This window comes from Pangasianodon hypophthalmus, chromosome 26 (assembly GCF_027358585.1).
Source record: "Pangasianodon hypophthalmus isolate fPanHyp1 chromosome 26, fPanHyp1.pri, whole genome shotgun sequence".
NCBI lineage: Eukaryota > Metazoa > Chordata > Actinopteri > Siluriformes > Pangasiidae > Pangasianodon > Pangasianodon hypophthalmus.
In genome coordinates, this window is record NC_069735.1 from 15750594 (window position 1) to 15773453 (window position 22860).

The 22860-nt window shown below is 40.4% G+C and overlaps 1 protein-coding gene across 4 annotated transcripts in view; it reads right to left on the minus strand.

Moving 5' to 3' along the window:
• The window catches only part of pkd1a (polycystic kidney disease 1a), an 85268-nt gene that overhangs the window by 43383 nt on the left and 19025 nt on the right, over positions 1–22860 (minus strand). For 2 of the 4 annotated variants that reach the window (XM_034300375.2, XM_034300376.2), the window contains exons 4-11: positions 20602–20673; positions 17614–17777; positions 15984–16264; positions 15395–15782; positions 14454–14631; positions 6188–6402; positions 2237–2358; positions 1927–2074 (exon numbers count right to left, since the gene is read on the minus strand). In XM_034300375.2, the coding sequence (XP_034156266.2) occupies positions 1927–2074; positions 2237–2358; positions 6188–6402; positions 14454–14631; positions 15395–15782; positions 15984–16264; positions 17614–17777; positions 20602–20673 (1568 nt within the window). The remainder of the gene's footprint in view (positions 1–1926; positions 2075–2236; positions 2359–6187; positions 6403–14453; positions 14632–15394; positions 15783–15983; positions 16265–17613; positions 17778–20601; positions 20674–22860) is intronic. The other 2 variants (XM_034300377.2, XM_053229938.1) reach the window with 1 other exon arrangement.

Genomic DNA, 22860 nt, shown 5'->3' on the forward strand with positions numbered 1-22860 from the left:
AGCAACTGGCCTAACTTTGGTTTCACTTTAATCTAGCATAAACTGAAATTCAACTTATCCAAGAAAAAAAATTAGTTCAAAGCTTCGTTAAATAAGATAAGTACATGATGACTTTATTTGTTTGTCGTACTGTATTTTTTTTTCCAAGCTGTTCAAACAACAAATCAAGCCATCACTCAGGGGTGTTTAGGCTGGCACTATGTGTTGTAGAAGAAGTATGTTGAGCAAACAAGTGTAGTTAAGACTTTTTCCACAGAGGTATGATTTAATGTTTTGATGTACAGTTGGAGATGTCGGGTTATAAACTGAATGGCAGTAACTACAGTTAAACATGGATAGGAGTTTAAGGTTTGAATTTATAGCTCGGTGCTCTTGAATTCTGGATTCTGATTGGTAAGAAGGTGTTGATAATTTTTCTATAACTGCAGCTCTGACAGTAGTGCAGCTGCAAATCACAGTTTTATATTAATGCGCTGGTTGTAATATGTAATTGTTTCTATAGTAACAGCTCACCGTGCCACATAATCTAACAGTAATAATAAAGGGATTATTGTTGTTTCACAAAGAAAAACATACAATCGTTGATATGGTGAAGTTTCCTTTGAGGACATTTATGTAACATTTATGGAAGGAGTCTCTACTGTCAGTGCTTTGTAGCAGTCAGACGTTTTCTGACATGGGAATGTCTAAGGACAGAGAACTTTGTGTTTTTGCAGTTTCTTAGTAACAAGCTGCATTTCTTTTCTAATAATCATCATGAGAAAGTGAGGGAACGGCCATTGCAGGTGAGAACTAACGTGTTTTGTGGGAGTTGCACAACATTAACTATTAAGCAGATAAAAATTGTGTCCTTCTTAATTTAAAAAAAAAGAATTGTTGGCAAATTGCTGTGGAATAAGAGGAATACAACACTTCAGAACGTGCTGTTATAGGAAAATAGTTAACTTTAGGGTGATAATGAAGTGATAGCTCAGTGGTGAAGACGTTGGACTACTGATCAGAAGGTTGTGAGTTCACATCCCAGCGCTGCCACTGCTGGGCCCTTGAGCAAGGCCCTTAATCCTCAACTGTTCAGTTGTATAAAAGAGATAAATGTAAGTCGCTCTGGATAAGGGCATCTCCCAAATGCCATAAATGTAAGTAATGACCCCATTATAAACAGTATGGTGTACTGTAGCTTTTTAGCTTGTAGAATTTGGCTTTCCAGCTTAAAACACACCAGTGAAAGACAGATAATAACTGTAATAAACACATAATAATGTATGAAGGATAGAAAAGAAGAGATGGTAATGAAGTGAATGAGAAGGTCCAAGACGAATAGAAAGACATTAGGAAAAGTTGGCAGCCAAATAAGGAGAAGAACAGAGAGAAGAAAAGTAAGAGAGATGTATAACAGCACAATTTCTTTCAAATCAAGCCTTGCTTGCTCCTAGAAACTATTTCCCTCCTTTTCTACTCTGTAACTCAGTCACTTCTTCTCTCTCTCTTGCTTCAGAACAGGATTCTCCATATTCTCCACTTCGCTGTCATTCTTTGTCCAGAATGAATAAAAAATGGAGTGCACACACTCTATATCCTCGCTCTCACACTCTCCAGCCTGGCAGTGTTGACAGACAGGGAGCAGCAAAGACCTCTGGGTAAAAGGTAAAAGGTAGAGACAGGATGCAGAGAGTGGTCTGAAGGGAAGGAACCTAGTTTAGTTGTCATGATTCATGATTCTCATAATTATGCTTCTCAAAAAAGTGTTATAGGTGTTTTATCTCTATAACTGATTCTATAACAATTATATCAGGCTGTTTTTCATCATTTAACTGCAACTTCCTCCTTCACACACCTGTCCTGCTGAGCCTCTTTCTCTTCCATTGCTCCAGACAACCTTGTATTTGTGTGTGTGTGTGTGTGTGCGTGTGCGTGTGCGTGTGTCACCTGGCAGCAGCAGGTGTAATCCACTCTGGCAGTGTGGTCGGTACACCTGAAAGCGAACATGTGTGTTTGAGCTCAGAGTGTGTGTGATCAGCTCCAGAGATGAGAGACGCCCACTGTGGGTGAAGCTCAGAGATGGGAACAGGAGCAGCTAAAACATAAACACACACACACACACACACACACACAGAAACAGCAATATACATATGAATGAATAGACAGTGTCTTAGAGCATGCATATGCATACCTATGAGTAAAAGTTTATGTTTGTGTGTGTGTGTGTGTGTGTGTGTGTGTTTGTGTGTGTGTTTACCTCTACGTTGTTGGCCGGTGTTTCTGTTCTAGTTGAAGATGAGACTTTTGGACTGATGACACTTTTCCGGGTGTTGAAGACAGCCATACCCACCCGGTACACACCCGCATCAGACACACGCACTGCAGAGAGAGATAGATAGAGTGATGTCTTCCTGATAAAAATGAGACGTCTTTCCCCCTCTCCCCTTTTCACAGGCTGGAGAATGAATATCTCATGTCACTGGTTGACTCCCACAGCACATACGAGTGCACTAAATTACACACTGCCATAGGTTACCTGGTGCCATAAGAGGCGTACTGCTTTACTATGTGTACTATTTACTTTGAGACACAGCCTTTAAATCAGCAGCTGTCACTGAACACATTTACATTTACGAGCTGAGCAGATGAGGGTTTAGGGCATTGCTCAAGTGCACTACAGTGGCAGCTTACTGACTGATTTAATGACTCACTCACTCACTCACTCACTCACTTACTTACTGACTGACTTAATAACTTACTGAATTCATTACTGACTTAATTACTGACTTAATTACTGACTTAACATCTTACTGACTCGCTCAATTACTAACTTACTGACTCACTTACTGATTTACTAACTTACTTTTGAACTTACATATACTCTCCCATTTGTGTGTGTGCCTGTGAGTATGTGTGAATGTGTGTGTATGTATATATGTGTGTCTAAGTATGCGTGTGAGTGTGTATATGTGTGTGAATGTGTGTAAGTATGCGTGCGTGTGTGTGTGTGTGAGTGTGTATGTGTGTAAGTATGCGTGCGTGTGTATGTGTGTGTCTAAGTATGCGTGTGAGTGTGTGTAAGTATGAGTGTGTGTGTATGCAGATGTATGCATGTGTGTGTACAGAGTGTGTGTGTGTGTGTGTGTGTGTGTGTGAGTATGCGTGCGTGTGTATGTGTGTGTCTAAGTATGCGTGTGAGTGTGTGTAAGTATGAGTGTGTGTGTATGCAGGTGTATGCATGTGTGTGTACAGATTGTGTGTGTGCGCATGTGTGAGTATGCGTGCGTGTCTTTGTGAGTGTGTGTATAGTGTGTGTGTGAACGTAGGCGTGAATGTGTGTGCGTGTGTGTCTAAGTATGCGTGTGTGTGTATGTGAGTGTGTGTAAGTATGTGTGTGTATGCAGGTGTATGCATGTGTGTATAGAGTGTGTGTGTGTGTGAGTATGAATGTATGTGTGTGCGCATGTGTGAGTATGCGTGCGTGTCTTTGGGAGTGTGTGTATAGTGTGTGTATGAGTGTGTGAAAGTATGCGTGAATGTGTGTGTGTGTCTAAGTATGCGTGTGAGTGTGTATATGTGTGTGTGTATAGTGTGTGTGTACGTGTGTGTCTAAGTATGCGTGAGTGTGTATATGTGTGCGTGAGTGTGAGTAAGTATGCGTGCGTGTGTATGAGTGTGTGTGTAAGTATGCATGCGTGTGTATGTGAGTGTGTGTGTGTGTATGTGTGTGTGTGTGTGCGTGAGAGTATGAATGTATATGTGTGCGCTTGTGTGAGTATGCGTGCGTGTCTTTGGGAGTGTGTGTATAGTGTGTGTATGAGTGTGTGAAAGTATGCGTGAATGTGTGTGTGTGTGTGTGTGTGTGTGTATGTGTGTCTAAGTATGCGTGTGTGTGTAAGTATGCGTGCGTGTGTATGTGAGTGTGTGTGTGTGAGTATGAATGTATATGTGTGCGCTTGTGTGAGTATGCGTGCGTGTCTTTGGGAGTGTGTGTATAGTGTGTGTATGAGTGTGTGAAAGTATGCGTGAATGTGTGTGTGTGTGTGTGTGTGTGTATGTGTGTCTAAGTATGCGTGCGTGTGTATGTGAGTGTGTGTATAGTGTATGTGAGTGTGTGTGTGTGAGTATGAATGTATATGTGTGCACTTGTGTGAGTATGCGTGCGTGTCTTTGGGAGTGTGTGTATAGTGTGTGTATGAGTGTGTGAAAGTATGCGTGAATGTGTGTGTGTGTGTATGTGTGTCTAAGTATGCGTGTGTGTGTAAGTATGCGTGTGTGTGTAAGTATGCGTGTGTATAGTGTGTGTGTGTGTGTGTGTGTATAGTGTGTGTGTGTGTGTGTAAGTATGCGTGCGTGTGTATGTGAGTGTGTGTATAGTGTGTGTGTATGCGAGTGTGTGTGTGTGTGTGTGTATACGTGTAGTGTCGTCTTTCCTCTCCTCCTACTTGCTCTGGCAGGAATATGATTTGTAATGTTCACCTTCTGAATCCCAGCTCATTCTTCACTCAGACAGATAAAGAAGGCGAGACGGAGGGATGAATGAACGATCATCTTCAGGGACGCTGTGTAATCTCTCTCAGTTTGAAAGTGTGTTTGTGCTCCTCAGTGTATTATTAAATGCGTTTCTGACAGGAGGGCTGGTTAATACTGAATACACCGTGCTTCTGAAACACACTCGCGAGCGTCAGAGACGGAGACTCGCTCAATAATTCAGAGATAAGAACTCACTCTGCCTGTGAGAGGCGGTGACACAGGGAAAGATGAAAACCAAATATGGTGCAGTTCATGCACAGAATCCAGTGCTGAGTGAGATCCAGTGGAGTGTGTGTGTGTGTGTGGGTGTGGGTGTGTGTGTGTGTGTGCACAAGAGGTGTGTGTGAAATCCATCACAATCAGTTTCCCAGCAGTTCACAGTGTGCTCTTACTTATTCACTCAACTGTTCCACTATAAACGATATCGACGTTAACTGTATAGGATTGACAGATTGTGGATGATGTTGACTGTCGGGGAGAGTGTTAGCCTTTTAGAGCCCATCATATCAGACGTGGTTAAAAGCAGACGCCCACTTTATATCTATATCTATCTATCTATCTATCTATCTATATATATATGTACACACAGTTCTGTGCAAAAGTCTTAGGCACATGCAAAGAAATGCTGTAGAGCAAAGATGCCTTCAAATATAATGAAATTAAATGTTTCTACATTAAATACTATAAACAGCAGCAAACATTATTCAAAAATCAATGAAACAAAGTCAATATTTGGTGTGATGACCCTTTTCTTCTTTTAAAAACAGTATCTGAGGTGCAGTGTGTGCAGTTTTATAAGGAAATGAGCTGGAAGTGTTACTGAGCATCTTGCAGAAGCAGCCACAGTTCTTCTGGAGACTTTGACTGTCGACTTGTTTCTTATTTCTGCAGCGAAACCCAGCAGCCTTCATTCTGTTTTTATCTGAAAAGTGTCTCTTATGGAATCTGCTGCTTTCTTTACTGACATACAAACATTTTTCTGTAACATTTCATTTTGTGCTGGAAAACTAATGTTTGGACTCTAAAATGTTTTTGTACTGAATCAATAATGTAGAAGTCAGAAAATAAACATCTATAACATAACATAAGAAATAGGGTGCCTAAGACTTTTGCACAGTACTGTGTATTCGGCTCTGTGCCAGCTCATGAACTTTGTATACTCCAGCTTTATGCTAGCTTTGTGAATTATATAAGCTCTATGATCACCCATACTTGACCTGTATAAACATTTCATCAGCTTCCTCGTACATATAGTCATCGATATCTGACATCATTATACTCTGTAAATACGGGATGATTGTGGCCTTGACAGAGTAGGGGTGCCATTTCTTTTGGGAATCATGCCTTTTCTCCTGGTTTTGGATAATTAGATAGAAAAGGAAGATATTGTTCTTTGGTTTTTGTTGGAATAGGTGAGATACTTTAAAAGATCTCTGCAATCTTTGTTTAATTCTCTGAAGCAAGCGTCTCTCTTATATTTTATTCAATTCAGTTTGCATCAAAATGACCAGTATGATGTCTGGTGTCTTTGATTTATGTTCATTCTTCATTTTATTTTTAGAAACGAACAAAAAGTGTTGCAACATAAATTGGGGACTCGTCCAGGAGTTCGAAACTCTCTCATATTTAGTATTATGAATGTGTGTACATACTGTATAGCGAGTGTGAAGCCCACCTTGGCGTTTGAATTGGCACACGTAGGCACGTTTGGCATTGCAGGGGTGCGAGCTGGTTTGTCCATCGCTGCCCAGAGACACACACACGTTTCCGTCCACCAGCGTGGCCCGATCTCTCACTCCGTCCTCGCCTGGCAGTGCCGAGGATCCGTCCACCCAGCACAGAGAACCGGGAGAGTCCACGTCACTGAGACCCAACCACACACCGCGCTCCCTGTACACACACACACACATTTATGGCAGACCCCCTTATCCAGAGCGACTTACATTTATCTCATTTATACAACTGAGCTCAGCTGTGGCAGCTGAGCCATGGATTTGAACTCATGACCTTCTGAGCAGAAGTTCAATGTCTTAACCACTGAGCTACCACACACACACACACACACACACACACACACACACACACACACACACACACAGAGAGAGTATAGGAACACGTAAGTACAATTACTTTAGTACTTCCTGCTCTGCAAAGAGGCCACTTGTGTGTTTTTTTCCCTTCCACATTCCCTCGTTTTGGACTAACAGTAATAATAACTGGGTTTTGCTCTCTCACCTCCTCCTGACTCACAGTTTGTTATTGTGTTTTGGATGTTTTCTTTTGTTATGTCCTTGTGGTCATTTGTGTTTTATTCTCTGAAACGTGCCGTGACCTCTGTCACTTGTTTGTTGCAGTATGTTTTGTCTTATTGACTGATTGTGTAAAGTGACCTTGAGCTTGGCAAAGGCGCTATATAAATAACACATTGCTATTACACAGAGGACAGAAAAGCAAACTTTCATCTGAAATCAAGCCTCAGTATCCATCACTGCCAACTGGCTTTGTTACTAGAGTTGGTGACCCCTTTAGTTTATTCCAAAAAAGAGTCTCGTGGCTGTAGTGACTGTTCTGCACTCGATACGGCTCTCCAGCTCATCACTGCTGCTGGTTAAACGAGAGAGAGCAGGTTCACACCACTCACCAGCAGTGTGTAAAACCAATGACTGATCACTAATCACCACTGGTCTCAAAGACACATCACTAATCACCATTGTTCTCACAGACACATCACTAATCACCATTGTTCTCAAAGACACTTCACTAAACACCATTGTTCTCAAAGACACATCACTAATCACCATTGTTCTCAAAGACCAATCACTAATCACCACTGTTCTCAAAGACACATCACTAATCACCATTGTTCTCACAGACACATCACTAATCACCATTGTTCTCAAAGACACTTCACTAAACACCATTGTTCTCAAAGACACTTCACTAATCACCATTGTTCTCAAAGACACATCACTAATCACCACTGTTCTCAAAGACACATCACTAATCACCACTGTTCTCAAAGACACATCACTAATCACCATTGTTCTCAAAGACACATCACTAATCACCACTGTTCTCAAAGACACATCACTAATCACCACTGTTCTCAAAGACACATCACTAATCACCACTGTTCTCAAAGACACATCACTAATCACCATTGTTCTCACAGACACATCACTAATCACCATTGTTCTCACAGACACATCACTAATCACCACTGTTCTCAAAGACACATCACTAATCACCACTGTTCTCAAAGACACATCACTAATCACCACTGTTCTCACAGACACATCACTAATCACCACTGTTCTCAAAGACACATCACTAATCACCACTGTTCTCAAAGACACATCACTAATCACCACTGTTCTCACAGACACATCACTAATCACCACTGTTCTCAAAGACACATCACTAATCACCATTGTTCTCAAAGACACATCACTAATCACCACTGTTCTCAAAGACACATCACTAATCACCACTGTTCTCAAAGACACATCACTAATCACCACTGTTCTCACAGACACATCACTAATCACCACTGTTCTCACAGACACATCACTAATCACCACTGTTCTCAAAGACCTATCACTAATCACCATTGTTCTCAAAGACCAACCACTAATCACCATTGTTCTCAATGACCAATCACTAATCACCGCTGTGCGCAATGACCAATCACTAATCACCACTGTTCCTAATAACCAATGACTAATCCCCATTGTTCCTAATGACCAATCACTAATCACCTCTGTTCCTAATGACCAATTATCTAACATGTTTTGATAGGCATATGACCATGATGATTCAATGAATATGCGAATGCGTCTATGATGGCGTCTGGTGACTTTTCGAGCGTGCATTAACTGTTTCCCCTGAAGAGAGGTGACAGTATCTCCATCAGTTCCACCTTAACCTGAGAACAATGCAGGAAGATGAAGGCCTCTCTGTTACCAAGTCAAAAACAGGACAGTAAAATACAGTCGAATCTGAAGAGTCTAACGGTCAGTTGTTATCTGTCTCTGTAGACATTCAGTTATGGATGGTCTGTTTGGGACATTTTACACTCTAAAAGCCAAGCTGCCCTGAGGTGGAGAAACACAACGAAATCTAACGGGTACTCCAGGATTGATGTGGCTTTATGGACGATTCTGACATTTCATTTGGCTTTGATTTAAACACTCGGGCATGTGCACATCCTCAGAGCTGTAGGCTTCCATCTGTTAAAGCTACAAACCAAAAAAAAGACCATTCTAAAACATTCAAGTGAAAAAGAGGGAGAGGAGTAATAGATGGAGGGAAAGCGCTGCTTAAATATAAAAACAGAAAGTTAGAGTGTAATGTGTAAGGAATAAAACACTCAATGTCATGAAAATCAACAACAGCGCAAGTTGATTATTTTCCTATAACAGCCCATATGTCCCATGCGTCCCAGGGTTTTATTTGTCTTATACCTTTTTTTTGTACCTTCTTATATCCAATTTTTTTTTATTTATTAAAGAAATGAAATGTCATGCTTTTTATCCATTCAAAGCTACATTTAATGGTGTGGAACATCTGCGAAACAAGTCAGTTCCTGTTCTCACTTGTGTTAGTCGTTCTCTCATCAGCCTCTCTCTTTTCTCTCTCTCGAAGTGAATACAAAAAAAAAAAAAAACACACACAGCTTGTCATGTTACAGAGAAACCACAAGTTTGTAAACTCCTCTGTCCTGAAGATGTGGGAAAACGTAATGTTACAGCTTTACCTCTGACTGTTACGAAGCACTGACACTGGAGACTCCTTCCGTTAATGCTACATAAAATGTTCTGCTAACCTAAAATCATTTCTGTAAGCTTTACTTCATTACTCTATTTATTTTAGTGCATGTAATCTGTTGGTTTTCTTTTTTTCCCCTTTATAACTTTGTTATACTTTTATTATTTATTAAGTCTTAATAAATACATATTAAAGGTGTAGTTTGGAAAAAAAAATGTTTTTAGAACTCAGATAACTCAGATTTAGCAATCAGATAACCTGAACGATACTGTAAGAACGACAGCTATTTGCAATATTACCATTCTGTGGTCCTCAGTAGATTCGTCACTATTTTAATGCTTATGGTTCTGGCCCTGGAATTAGCTCCGCCCTCCTCTCAGCTAGATAATGTAAACAGGAAGGGGCGGGGTCAGCTGGCAAAAGTGCTCCTTTAATAAATGAGTAGTGCTTTATATTACACTTACTCAGCACTGGCAACTGTGTCTCAACGAAATTATATAATGCCCCTCGTGCCAATATAGAGTTATAAATAAAAAAGAGGTAAAGTCAGAGAGAGAGAGAGAGAGAGAGAGAGAGAGAGAGAGAGAGAAAGCATTTTTGTCAAAATATTAAAATAGAAACATTAAGAAGTGTTGTGCTCATTTGTGCACATTCTTACATAAGAATAAGGGTGGGGAGAAGGGATGTGTGTGTGTGTGTGTGTGTGTGTGTGTGTGTGTAGCATGTGAATCCCATGTCTCTCTTGTTTTGTGTATCTGCCTCTCTGTTTCTCTCTCTCTCCATGTCTGTCTCTCTCCATTTCTCTCTCTCTCTCTCTGTTTCTCTCTCTCACTGTTTTTGTCTTGGTCTCTCTCTCTCTCTGTCTCTTTTTGTTTCTGTCTGTCTCTCGCTGTGTGTCCGTCTCTCTCTCTCTCTCTCTCTGGGCAGTAGGAATAGAGCGCAGAGATTAATGATGGGTGTGGAACGGGAGACAGGAAATACACACATTCTGTCTCTCATTTTCTCTCCCTCCCTCTCTCTCTCTCTCTCTCTCTCTCTCTCTCACACACACACACACACACACACACAACCACGGATAAACACTCAGTCTCCTCCCAACAGCGGTGTAACATATTTCCATAGCTGTGTGCTTCACCAGATGTGCATCACTGTGTGTGTGTGTGTGTGTGTGAGGTTTTTAAATAATAATAACAATAATAATAATAATAATAATAATAATAATGTATAAACGTTATTTATATACCACAAAAAAATTACTAAAATACACAAAAAAGCTGAGACTTATTTATTTATTTAAATAGATAGATTAAATAACTAAATAGTTTAAAATGCAATCTAAGAAAAAAGAAAATTTTAGATTAAAGTGCAAAAGACACAATTATTTAAGCACTAAAATTGAACTTATACAATATGATCATCTTTTTACAGATCTTTTCAAAAAGCGATGATCGGGGTCCAAGCACTAAAACAAGTCAAGGAGTCAGTAGGTCTTCAAAAATAAAAGTATAAGATGGACTTCTGAATGAAAAAAACGCATATATAATTATCAGTGCAATTTACCCGCATACCAGGTGGAAAGAAAATACAATCTTTTTATCCAAATGGGTGGAACGGAATACCAGGGCAGACGCTGGGAATGTTTTTATTGGAATATTTTACACGAGATTAGGTGAAGGGAGACAAACCTCTCAGAATTCCTAAAGGGAGTGTCTCTTAATGTAATCATAAATTTTAATCAGGTTTGGACATGAATAATCCAAACACGTCTGCCGCTGGCCATATTTCACTCTCGCAGAACAACGATTTACTGCTTTCTGCTGTCGAACATCACTTGGTGCTTTGGTAACTCTAATTTCAAGACAGACAGACAAAATAACTATATTAAATATTTTCTAAAATATTTTTTTAAAAGGTAGAAAATTTTCTGGAGATGATGCTGCTAAGCAGAAATGTTCAGTATGACTGACTATGATAGAGCATGTGGAAGAAATTTCATGAATCTAGACAAATTGAGGCAGTCATCATAATTTCTTCAAGCCTGGAATATTTCTGTATACTGTCATTTTCTGTTCAATAACATTTCTAAGAAGGATGTGTTTGTCTTTAATAATATCAAGGCAGAAAAAAAAAAACCCAACAAACAATCAAACAAACAAGGTGCTTGAAGAGAAAAATAAAAAAAATACATTTTAATTAATTCAATTCATTTGTAAATAAAAATAAAATCATATAAAATGATAGACAAATAAAAAAACATTAATTAATTAATTTTTAAAAATTTGTCTATCATTTTATATGATTTTATTTTTATTTACAAATGAATTGAATTAAACAAATGAACATTTTGAATTAAAAATGTCAAAATGTCTCACATTTTGGATTTGTTTGTTTGTTAATTAATTAGTTAATTGATTGATTAATTGATGTAATAATATAAAACACAATTATTATTATTATTATTATTATTATTATTATCTTGAGAATAAGAATGCTTTTTGAAATAAACATATGTATTTGGTGCTTGGCCCTCTACGCCTAAAATAAAATGTACAAATAAAAAATATATACAAATTAAAAAAATATCTATCTATCCATCCATCCATCCATCCATCCATCCATCCATCCATCCATCCATCTGCAATAAGAATGCTTTATGCATTAAGGCTACACAGTCACAGATATTTTCACTGGTGTCACGAACACGCCGATCTCCGGGAAATCCGACTCCCAGAATTCCTAATGTAATAGTATAAAAATATTATTATTATTATTATTATTATTATTATTATTGTTGTTGTCGTTGTTGTTGTTGTCATTGTTGTTATATTGAAGATAAGAATGCTTTATGAAATAAACATATGTATTTGGTGCTTGGCCCCCTACAACTAAAATAAAATGTACAAATAAAAAATATATACAAATTAAAAAAATATCTATCTATCTATCTATCTATCTATCTATCTGCAATAAGAATGCTTTATGCATTAAGGCTACACAGTCACAGATATTTTCACTGGTGTCACGAACGCTCAGATCTCCGGGAAATCCGACTCCCAGAATTCCTCCTCTGAAGCTGCCCCCATGCTCTCCTAACTCTCCGAACACGGCTCAGGTTCACTGCCACTCTGATTGCTTTCACCTGTTCCTCATTCACCGCTGTGTTTGTGCTCTCCCCAGGATTCTACGACTTTAAGGACGCACGCGTGCTTGAGTTCTGCAATTGTCTCTGCTTTTGCTCGTCGTTTTTCTCGCATCCGCTTTGGTTAATAAAGCACAGATTTAATTTTAACCCGCAGTCGTCTTCCAGCGGCTCATGAAACTCTGACAAGTGGCAATGACAAACTGAAGCATTACTAATTTTAAACACAAATGCTTTTTTTAAACACACTTCTTACAAAGCTGGAGGGCGTAAATCCAGCCCTAACCTATCATCCATATGTGTGGTAAAAAAAAAAAAAAATTGGGGACAAAATAAAGTTTTTATCTTCAGCCTTTAACTACGTAGCAGTGCTTTATAATTACAGCTCTGATGTAGGTCAGTAATATGCCCTGTTATTATAGTGCAGGCTCGGATTCAGTGCCTCACTTCTTCCCTGCCTCTCTCTCTCTCTCTCTCTCTCTCTCTCTCTCTCTCTCAGGTCTCACAATCGCTCTCGCCACTACTTTCCGAAAAAAAAAAAAAAAAAACACACAATACAGCATTAAAACTTAATGAAGAAAAAAATGACCACCTCTCCTCTTGGCTCCGCAACATCGCTCTGTTTCTTTTCCTCCAGAGATGCCAAAGTGAAACAAACAGACGGAATAAAAGGGAGAGAGGAAAACAAGGCAAAGGCGAAGAACACAGAAACATTTCAGATGAAAAGATGAGAGTGTGTATTTCTACACTCCTACATCCCATTAAACACACACAAACACACTCCTGCGACTCGCTGTCACATGGAAGCTGCTTTTCCATTCATTTTTAACACAGCCCTAAACACTGTGTCATTTACTAGCCATATTTCTGCAAGAGTTTCAGTGATGTTACTCCTAATTTATTACTATACTCACTTTACGCGCTCTTAGCCAGCAGGCTAGAGCGGTCTGTTCCAGCTAACGATCACTGACGAGGCGACAAAGACGAAATTTTACATAACTGTTTATACAGAGACATGTATAAGCTTTTCCTCTAAGACCACTTCTCTTGTCACATCATATAACAAGAAACAGAACCGATCTGACACCCAAGAGCAGTATCACGCTGATACCGGCCACAAAAACCCTGGATCAGATCTCCGAGAGGAAAAAAAAAACATATCGGATATCGGATCCTGTACCAACTAGCAATAGGATTTGGGAAAGAAATGTCCTTTTGGAATTGAGACATTTTACGTATAAAGAGACTTGTCTGTTTTTTTATTTTGTTAGAAATGATTTTATAATATTTAAACGTAATGCTTCTGAAGAGTTGCTTCAGTAAAAAAAATATATACATATATATATATATAATTAGTTAGTAGTTTTTAAAGAAAGTGATATGGGAGGAATATCGGTATCGGCTGATACTCGGAGTTCCAGTATCAGTATCGGAAAAGAAGAAGTAGCATCATACCATCTTTCATACACTTTAGCTATTTATTAACCACGCAAGTCCCCATATTCACCTTTTTCCTCTCCATAGTTTTATTTAATATTGTGGAACGTCTGTTACAGCAGCTATAAACTGTCCTTCCCTCACTTTCTCTTAATAAACTTAAAACTCCAGCTTTACCTCTGACTGGGAAAAAGCACTGACACTGGAGACTCCTTCCATAAAGAGTAAATAAACATCTCTTCACAGAAAACTTCATCCTATCAAAGATGTTATTTTTCTTTGTTAAATAACAGCATGTTTTTTTTTTTTTATCTGTTTATTAGACTAGAAGTTTCTGTGTATGAGCTGCTGTCATAGGAAATTAATCAACACGTAATCAAAACCGTGACTGTAGATTTTTTGCTTTTGAATATGTAAATATTTACGTTTGAATAGATTTGACAGTGTGATGTGTGCTAATGTTTCATTCAAAGGATTGACCTATTAGGTCTAAATATAATAATGCATATTTCTCTTTATAGTTATTAATATATCAGATGATTGATCCAAGCTCCGTGTGTGTGTGTGTGTGTGTGTGTGTGTGTGTGTGTGGACTCACTGTGTGATGCGCTGGGCGATGAGGCTGCGTACGGCGTCACACCGAGCGATGGCCAGCTCTCCACCGCGAGTCACACACTGACGCCGAGCCTCGCTCCAGCTGAACTCGCCTGGCACCAGCTCAAAACACCGAGACGAGTTCTCATGGTGCACACCGTCTGACACACACACCGGCTCCGCTACACACACACACACACACACACAGAAAGAGAGAAAATTGATGAATTTACTGACGGATATTTGGTTATATTCAGTTTCTCGTGTGTGTGTGTGTGTGTGTGTGTGTGTGTGTGTGTAGAGATATAATGGTGTCAGTTAGTAACTATATAAAAGCACACACACATTTTTCACACCATTATCATGCTAAAGCCCTAATCCTCATCTCTCTGCACCTCGAACGCTGCGAGTGCTTCATTCAGTTTTTTTTGCCATCTGTACAGTTTTTTTTTTTCCTTTTTCTTTTTCTTTCCTAGGATTAGTTTTTCACTCTGTCATCACGCAGAACAAACACCGGATCCAGGCAAAATAAACACATGAAATCACTTATGGACGACGGAGGAAGAAAGAGAAAAGGGTGATTAACTGCACATTTGGTGTATTTCTTTTCACTGTAGATGTACATTTTATTCACTATTAAAAATAAAGTACAATTCAATATGCTCTGTTTATAATACATTATACATATATATATAAATCTGATTAGCTGTAAATGTAGACACTAGTAAAGTTTAGCTGTAAATGTAGACACTAGTAAAGTTTAGCTGTAAATGTAGACACTAGTAAAGTTTACATACACACTTTCTTTCTTGTTATTCTAGGAAAATAATGTCATGTACAGTAATTAATAAGAAAGTGTAAACATGTAAACTTTAGTGTTACAATTACATATACAGACAGATACAAGCTACAAAATTTGTGTCAATTAATGGGTGTGTCTCATACCTCGTGCCACTTCCACGCCCTCCTTCCTGATTCGCCAGTCCACGGCCACGCCCACTCCACCCCAGTTCACCAGAGTCACCGCCTCCTCCAGGCTCTGATTGGCCAGCAGCAGTGATGGGCAGCGGAGCTCCAGCCTCGGGGGCAGTTCCACACGCACCTCCGCCACGCCGCTCGTCTCTCGGTGCGTCGCCGTGGCGACCACTTTCACCCTGTAGCAACCCGGCAGGCCGTATTTGTGCTGCACCGCGGTGACGGAGGTGTTCAGGAGCGGAGACGCGTCCCCAAAGTCCCAGCACAGAGACACGGGGAGGACAGAGGATGAGATGGACAACGTGGCCTCGGAGTGCACGCTGGAACGCACAGCTGAGACGCGCACAGAGAAGTTCACCTGCATGAGGACACACACGCACACACACACACACTTACTTAATTCAGACTCACATTTTATATCCATCAAGTTTCCTGCAATACAAACATGATTCAAACGCTGCAAGAACACGTGCTAGCTTAACACTCTTCATCTGAAAAGTGAAAGCCATCTAAACACTCGAGCCCACACACACACACACACACACACACACACACACACCTGGAAGACATCCTGGGCGACGGTGAGGCCGCAGTCCCTCATGACGGTGGAGTTGGAGCACGCTGCAGAGCACCGGGCCTCGCTGATGTAGTTGGGCTCGGAGTTGGTGCTGCACAAACACTCTCTGCGCGAGCCCAGCCCTCCATACAGCTGCTTATCAAAGAAACATCTGGAGTTACACTCCTCCCGCGAGAAATTCCCCATCACTGACGACGTGAAAATGACCAACTCGTTGCCTCCAGGGTGAGCGTCGTCCTGCAGGCAGCCTGCGTAGTACAGCTCTGTGTGTACAGACAGACAGAGAGACGCAGACGAAATGATTATTATAATGAGAATGTGTTTTAAACAGGGTTAAGTGCATGTGGACTCTACGCACGAGTGAATCTTTCCACACCGTACGACTCACACCTCCGTCCCGAGATACGGTCCGATTCTTAAAAGACACATTTAAAGCAGCAAAAGATGCAATAAGACACAACTGAGAGCCATTTGGAGTTGACATCATGCGCTAAAACGTACTACTGAAAAGTGGAAGTCGCAGCTTTATCTGCCAAAGTCAGAAAAACGGCTGTGGCCGCAGCATTGTGAGGATTGAGCAATGTGTTGACATTCCATCCAATTACCATGCGATGTACGAGAAGAGAGAGCGAGAGAGAGTGTGTTGTTACAGAGCTCTGGTGTCGGCAGACCATCAGAAACACAGGCCTGTCTCAGGAAAACACAATGTCACGTCGTTTAAAAAAAAAACAAAACAAAACAAAAAAAAGTTCAGCAACCAGAGAATTTAACTGCAGCTTCAGTTCATTACTCTACGAAACTGCTGCTGGAGCTCATTAACGAAAATCCCTGGGCAAAAACATCAGCTAAAACTCACTCGCTGATAAACGGAAAAAGGAAAAGCTGTTTGTGTTACTGTTTGACCAAAAACGTTTTCCCCAGCTATAAGACATGACTAGCAGCTGCTGCAATTTACACAGCAAAGCAGCAACTTTATTACTATTATTATTATTATTATTATTATTATTATTATTTTAAACTGTAACATTTTAGGTTCAATTGTAATTGCAGGAGTTAAATTGCGATTGTAACTATGAAGCTTAGGTTAAATTGTAATGATGATGGCAGAGCTTAGTTTAAACACACAGCCTAGGTCCGTTGAGACGCTACGTTTATATTCACAATTTTAAAATGAATTTAATAAAAAGGTCTGCAAAATAAAATGGAAATGACTCAAGTGCAAGTGTTTCCACTGGCTTTGGCCATGTGAAAATCCTGAAGATGAAGTAAACGTGATGAGGGAAAGAAAACTACAGTACTCAAAGCGCATGACTGTTTTTCACCTGTGTATGAAAAGTAAAGAGTGTAACGGAGCTCGAATGATTGATGTTAATTAAAAATCCATTTCCATTCATTTTTTTCCGTCTTTTCTTTATCTACAGATGAACTTTTCCATCTCAGCCACACAAACTTTTTTTTTTTTCTGCATAACAGACCTGAAAGGAAGGTTTTATTCTGATGAAATTTTATCTAATCTAAATTTAATTCGTCTATATTACTGGAGAGTGTGTGAAGTGAGCTTGGTGGCGGTGGCGGTGGCGGGCGCTGACTGCCTGATGGGTCCGTCACTCACCACAGTCGTCCGAGCTGACGTTGAGCAGCGGTTGGTCTTTGAGTTTGAGTGGGCGGTCACAGAGCATGTGATTGGCTCTCCTCAGGGTGACGCCCTTCATCTGCAGCCTGCTGACCAGGTGGACCAGTTTACAGGCACACACAAAAGGATTACTGCTCACATCCCTGAGACACGGAGACACGGAGACACAGGACAGGAATATTTATTGGACAGGAGAGAATATTTATTATTAGTTTATTCGAGTGTGTGTCGAGATTTGGCAAACACAATGATACAATGACACAGACTTCACCATAACTATTATCTTTAATCTATAAGATTATCTTTAAGTCTTTATCTTTCCCTGGGCTCGAGGAATACAGCCTGGATGAGATGCCAGTCCATCACAGCAGGATGACTATTATATGATATATAGTATATGAATATTATGGGAATATTATAGTTATCTAGAATATTAAAGTGATCTAGCTCACTTCTGCCCAAAACATAAAGGCTTAATCTCCCCGGGACACAGGCTCCATGGTAGAGTGGCTCCGTCGTCCGTGCTTGACGTTTAGAATCCCTGTGGCCAACACACCCATTACGGCTTTCATAAAATAGATGAGTGTGTCATTACTGAAACACACGGCTGTGGAAAATAACGGTGCAGAATCGACAGCAAGAGGAAAATACAGCAGCAAGCTCACCACTTTTTTTTAACTGAACCAGAGGACAGACTGGCCAAAAATAAAATGTACACCATTTTCCCCTTAAGCACAAATGTAGTCGAATGGCCAAAACATGTTTAGCGTTTGACGAGGTGAATGTAGCTATCAAGTCATGGGAGCTTACAGCCTCCAGCGCTGCAGCAATAAAAACTATATATATATTACAGAGCAGTATTGTGTATCTGGCATGTTGGTCGGGTATTTAGACTCACAGATCATGGAAATTATCAGATTAAAATCTGTACATGATGATTATTCTTCTATTATTAAGCAGATTATTTACCTTGGGCCATATTCAGAGTTGCTTTACAACTAGACTCCTATTAGATTTATTTCAATGCTTGCCATTTTCTCAGTCATATACCATCATAATATGTTTTTTTTAATTGTCTCTTGCTTATATGTTACATCATACTGCATTTGATAGCAAAGAAAAAAAAAACACTATTTCCTGCATCAGTCGGGATTTTCTATCCCTGATTTTTTTCAGGCTTGTGTTCATAGGCAGTGTTCATAGGCAGTGTTCATAGGCGGTGGTCAGGACGCTACTGAAAAACTTAAACGCAGAGCTCAGAAAATTTACTTCAGCAGGCGCATAACCTAAATCTGAATATGAGGAACTTTTCCTGCATAAATACTTACATAAATTTGGAACTCCCTTCCCTTTGTTCAACTGGATAGGAAGGTCATTTGGATTGGCCTTGATCAGTTTACTGAGATCATGTTAGCATGTAAACTTAGTTCTTGTCTAAGGGAAATAAACTAGTTTAAAAGATGATCATGTTTAAGATTTTTCGTTCATTTTAAACGGAAAATGCTACGTTACCCTGCGCAATTTCCAGTAATCTGTGACTACACACAGACATTTCACGTTCAAAGCCTTTTGAATCAAGATTTTCTCAATTTCACCAAATTAACTGTCACACACTATATCTGGCTCCAGTAAATTGAAATAGATTTTTATTCAGCAGTGCTTGGTGAAAAAAAATGAAAAATTGTATAATCGCAGGTTCAACATTTCTTATTTTCTGACAATATTAGTACACATTTCAAGTAAAAGTAGCAGCAATGTGTATGAATTATACAGTAGACTGTACACATTACTAATTTTAATAAAAGCTGGACAGGCCACGCCCATCAATCATGTGACAGGCCTGTCCACCTGACCATCGCACCCATATGTGGTTCTTCCTCAAACTGTTGCTACAAAGTTTGAAGCACACAATTGTATATAAAGTCTCTGTATGCTGTAGTGTTACAATTTCCCTTCACTGGAACTAAGAGACTGTAACCTGTTCCAGCATGACAATGCCCCTGTGCACAAAGCGAGCTCCATGAAGACATGGTGTGTGAAGGTTGGAGTGGAAGAACTCGAGTGTCCTGCACAGATCCCTGACCTCAACCCCACTGAACACCTTTGGGATGAACTGGAACACCGACTGCACCCCAGACCTCCTCGACATCCCAACATCAGCGCCTGACCTCACTAATGCTCTTGTATCTGAATGAACACAAATCCCCACAGCCACGCTCCAACATCTAGTGGAAAGCTTCCCAGAAGAGTGGAGCTCATTATAACAGCAAAGGGAGAATAAATCTGGAATGAGATGTTCAACAAGCACATATGAGTGTGATGGTCAGGGGTGCACATACTTTTGGCCGTATAGTGTATTTCACATTATACAACAGTAAGTTCTGGTCCACTAATCCGATTGGATAAGCGGTGTTCCAAGAGTGCTGATATTTATTATAGCTGTGGTGTCACTCCACCTGTCTGTGTTCGCTACATAAAATTCCAATCCTAGCTGAAAGTGTTACTACACTACAGACTGTCAGTCATTCTGTGCGTTGGCATGGCGACACGTGACGCTCTATCCTGCTCTATCCACGGTCGTGATTACCTGCAGCCTCGTGCCACAGCGGTGCTGACGCTCAGTACAACAGCACTCTGGCTGGCGTGATATTGCTTCACTAGCGTGACATATCATTATTATCACATACACGAGAACCGAGTCAAATATCATATGATTAAAGACAGGTGTAAGTCTTTCTGTTTTGATGGAACGTAACGGATAAAGGGTCAGTTTGCCCTTTCAGAGACTGACACTGATGAAGCGTGGACAAAATAACCCGAGACTCGATCTAACAAAGTGAAAAAGGTCAGGTTCGATTTCAGGTGTCTATAAAGGAAGAGTGGAGTCACTGGTAAGCCCTTATAATGAGCAGTGTGTGAGAGAATGTGTGTGTGTGAGAGAATGTGTGTGTGTGTGTGTGTACTCACACTGTAGTTAAATTAAATAAATTATCACATATTCTTCCCTCAATGGTGGTGAGCTGGTTGTTACTCAAATCTCTGAAAAACAGAGAGAGAGAGAGAGAGAGAGAGAGAGAGAGAGAGAGAGAGAGAGAGAAAACAGTTAGTAAATCATACTCTCACTACTTACTACTCTCTGTCTGTCTTTATATATCTCTGTCACTCTCTCTCTCTGTAACTGTGTGTGTCTCTTTCACTCACTATTTGTCTTTCTGTCTCTTTCCCTCTGTCTCTTTCTCTTTCACCTCTCTCTCTCTGTGTGTGTGTGTGTGTGTGTGTGTGTGAATAATGGTTCTCTTGTCTAGTTTTTTGAGCAGCATATGGAAAAGTTCTGGAGTGATTTTGGTGTACCAGACAGGGATGGAAAACTGTGTGTGTGTGTGTGTGTGTGTGTGTGCAACAAATAGAACCTTCTAAGCCTGAAGCGCTGAAATTTAATTGCCGCTAATGGTCTTGTGATTGGTGTGTGTGTGTGTGTGTGTGTGTTTGACTCAGACTCGGTGTAGGTTTAATTCATACTTGGTGTAGGTTTGATTCAGACTCAGAGTCAAATTTAATTGCCACTAATGGTCCTGTGATTAGTGTGTGTTTGATTCAGACTCAGTGGAGGTTTGTTTCAGACTCAGTGGAGGTTTCATTCAGACTCAGTGGAGGTTTGTTACAGACTCAGTGAAGGTTTGTTACAGACACAGTGAAGGTTTGTTACAGACACAGTGAAGGTTTGTTACAGACACAGTGGATGTTTGATTCAGACTCAGTGGATGTTTGATTCAGACTCGGTGGAGGTTTGATTCAGACTCGGTGGAGGTTTGATTCAGACTCGGTGGAGGTTTGATTCGGACTCGGTGGAGGTTTGATTCAGACTCAGTGGAGGTTTGATTCAGACTCAGTGGACGTTTGATTCAGACTCAGTGGAGCTTTGATTCAGATTCAGTGGATATTTGGTACAGACTCGGTGGATGTTTGATTCGGACTCGGTGGAGGTTTGATTCGGACTCGGTCGTGGTTTGACTCAGACTCAGTGGATGTTTGATTCAGATGCCATGGAGGTTTGATTTAGACTCAGGTTTGAGTCAGAGTTGGAGTAGGTTTGATTCGGACTCAGTGGAGGTTTGTTTCAGACTGAGTGGAGGTTTGATTCAGACTCAGTGGATGTTTGATTCGGACTCAGTGGAAGTTTGTTTCAGACTCAGTGGAGGTTTGATTCAGACTCGGTGGAGGTTTGATTCGGACTCGGTGGAGGTTTGATTCGGACTCGGTGGAGGTTTGTTTCAGACTGAGTAGAGGTTTGTTTCAGACTCAGTGGACGTTTGATTCAGACTCGGTGGACGTTTGATTCAGACTCAGTGGAGGTTTGATTCAGACTCAGTGGAGTTTTGTTTCAGACTCAGTGGACGTTTGATTCAGACTCAGTGGAGGTTTGATTCAGACTCAGTGGAGGTTTGTTACAGACTCAGTGGAGGTTTGATTCAGACTCAGTGGAGGTTTGTTTCAGACTCAGTGGACGTTTGATTCAGACTCAGTGGAGGTTTGATTCAGACTCAGTGGAGTTTTGTTTCAGACTCAGTGGACGTTTGATTCAGACTCAGTGGAGGTTTGATTCAGACTCAGTGGAGGTTTGTTTCAGACTCAGTGGACGTTTGATTCAGACTCAGTGGACGTTTGATTCAGACTCAGTGGAGGTTTGTTTCAGACTCAGTGGAGTTTTGTTTCAGACTCAGTGGACGTTTGATTCAGACTCAGTGGACGTTTGATTCAGACTCAGTGGACGTTTGATTCAGACTCAGTGGAGGTTTGTTTCAGACTCAGTGGACGTTTGATTCAGACTCAGTGGACGTTTGATTCAGACTCAGTGGACGTTTGATTCAGACTCAGGGGAGGTTTGATTCAGACTCAGTGGAGGTTTGATTCAGACTCAGTGGAGGTTTGATTCAGACTCAGTGGAGGTTTGTTTCAGACTCAGTGGACGTTTGATTCAGACTCAGTGGAGGTTTGTTTCAGACTCAGTGGAGGTTTGATTCAGACTCAGTGGAGGTTTGATTCAGACTCAGTGGACGTTTGATTCAGACTCAGTGGAGGTTTGATTCAGACTCAGTGGAGGTTTGTTTCAGACTCTGTGGAGTTTTGTTTCAGACTCAGTGGACGTTTGATTCAGACTCAGTGGACGTTTGTTTCAGACTCAGTGGAGGTTTGTTTCAGACCACCAGTAGAAAACACATCATATCA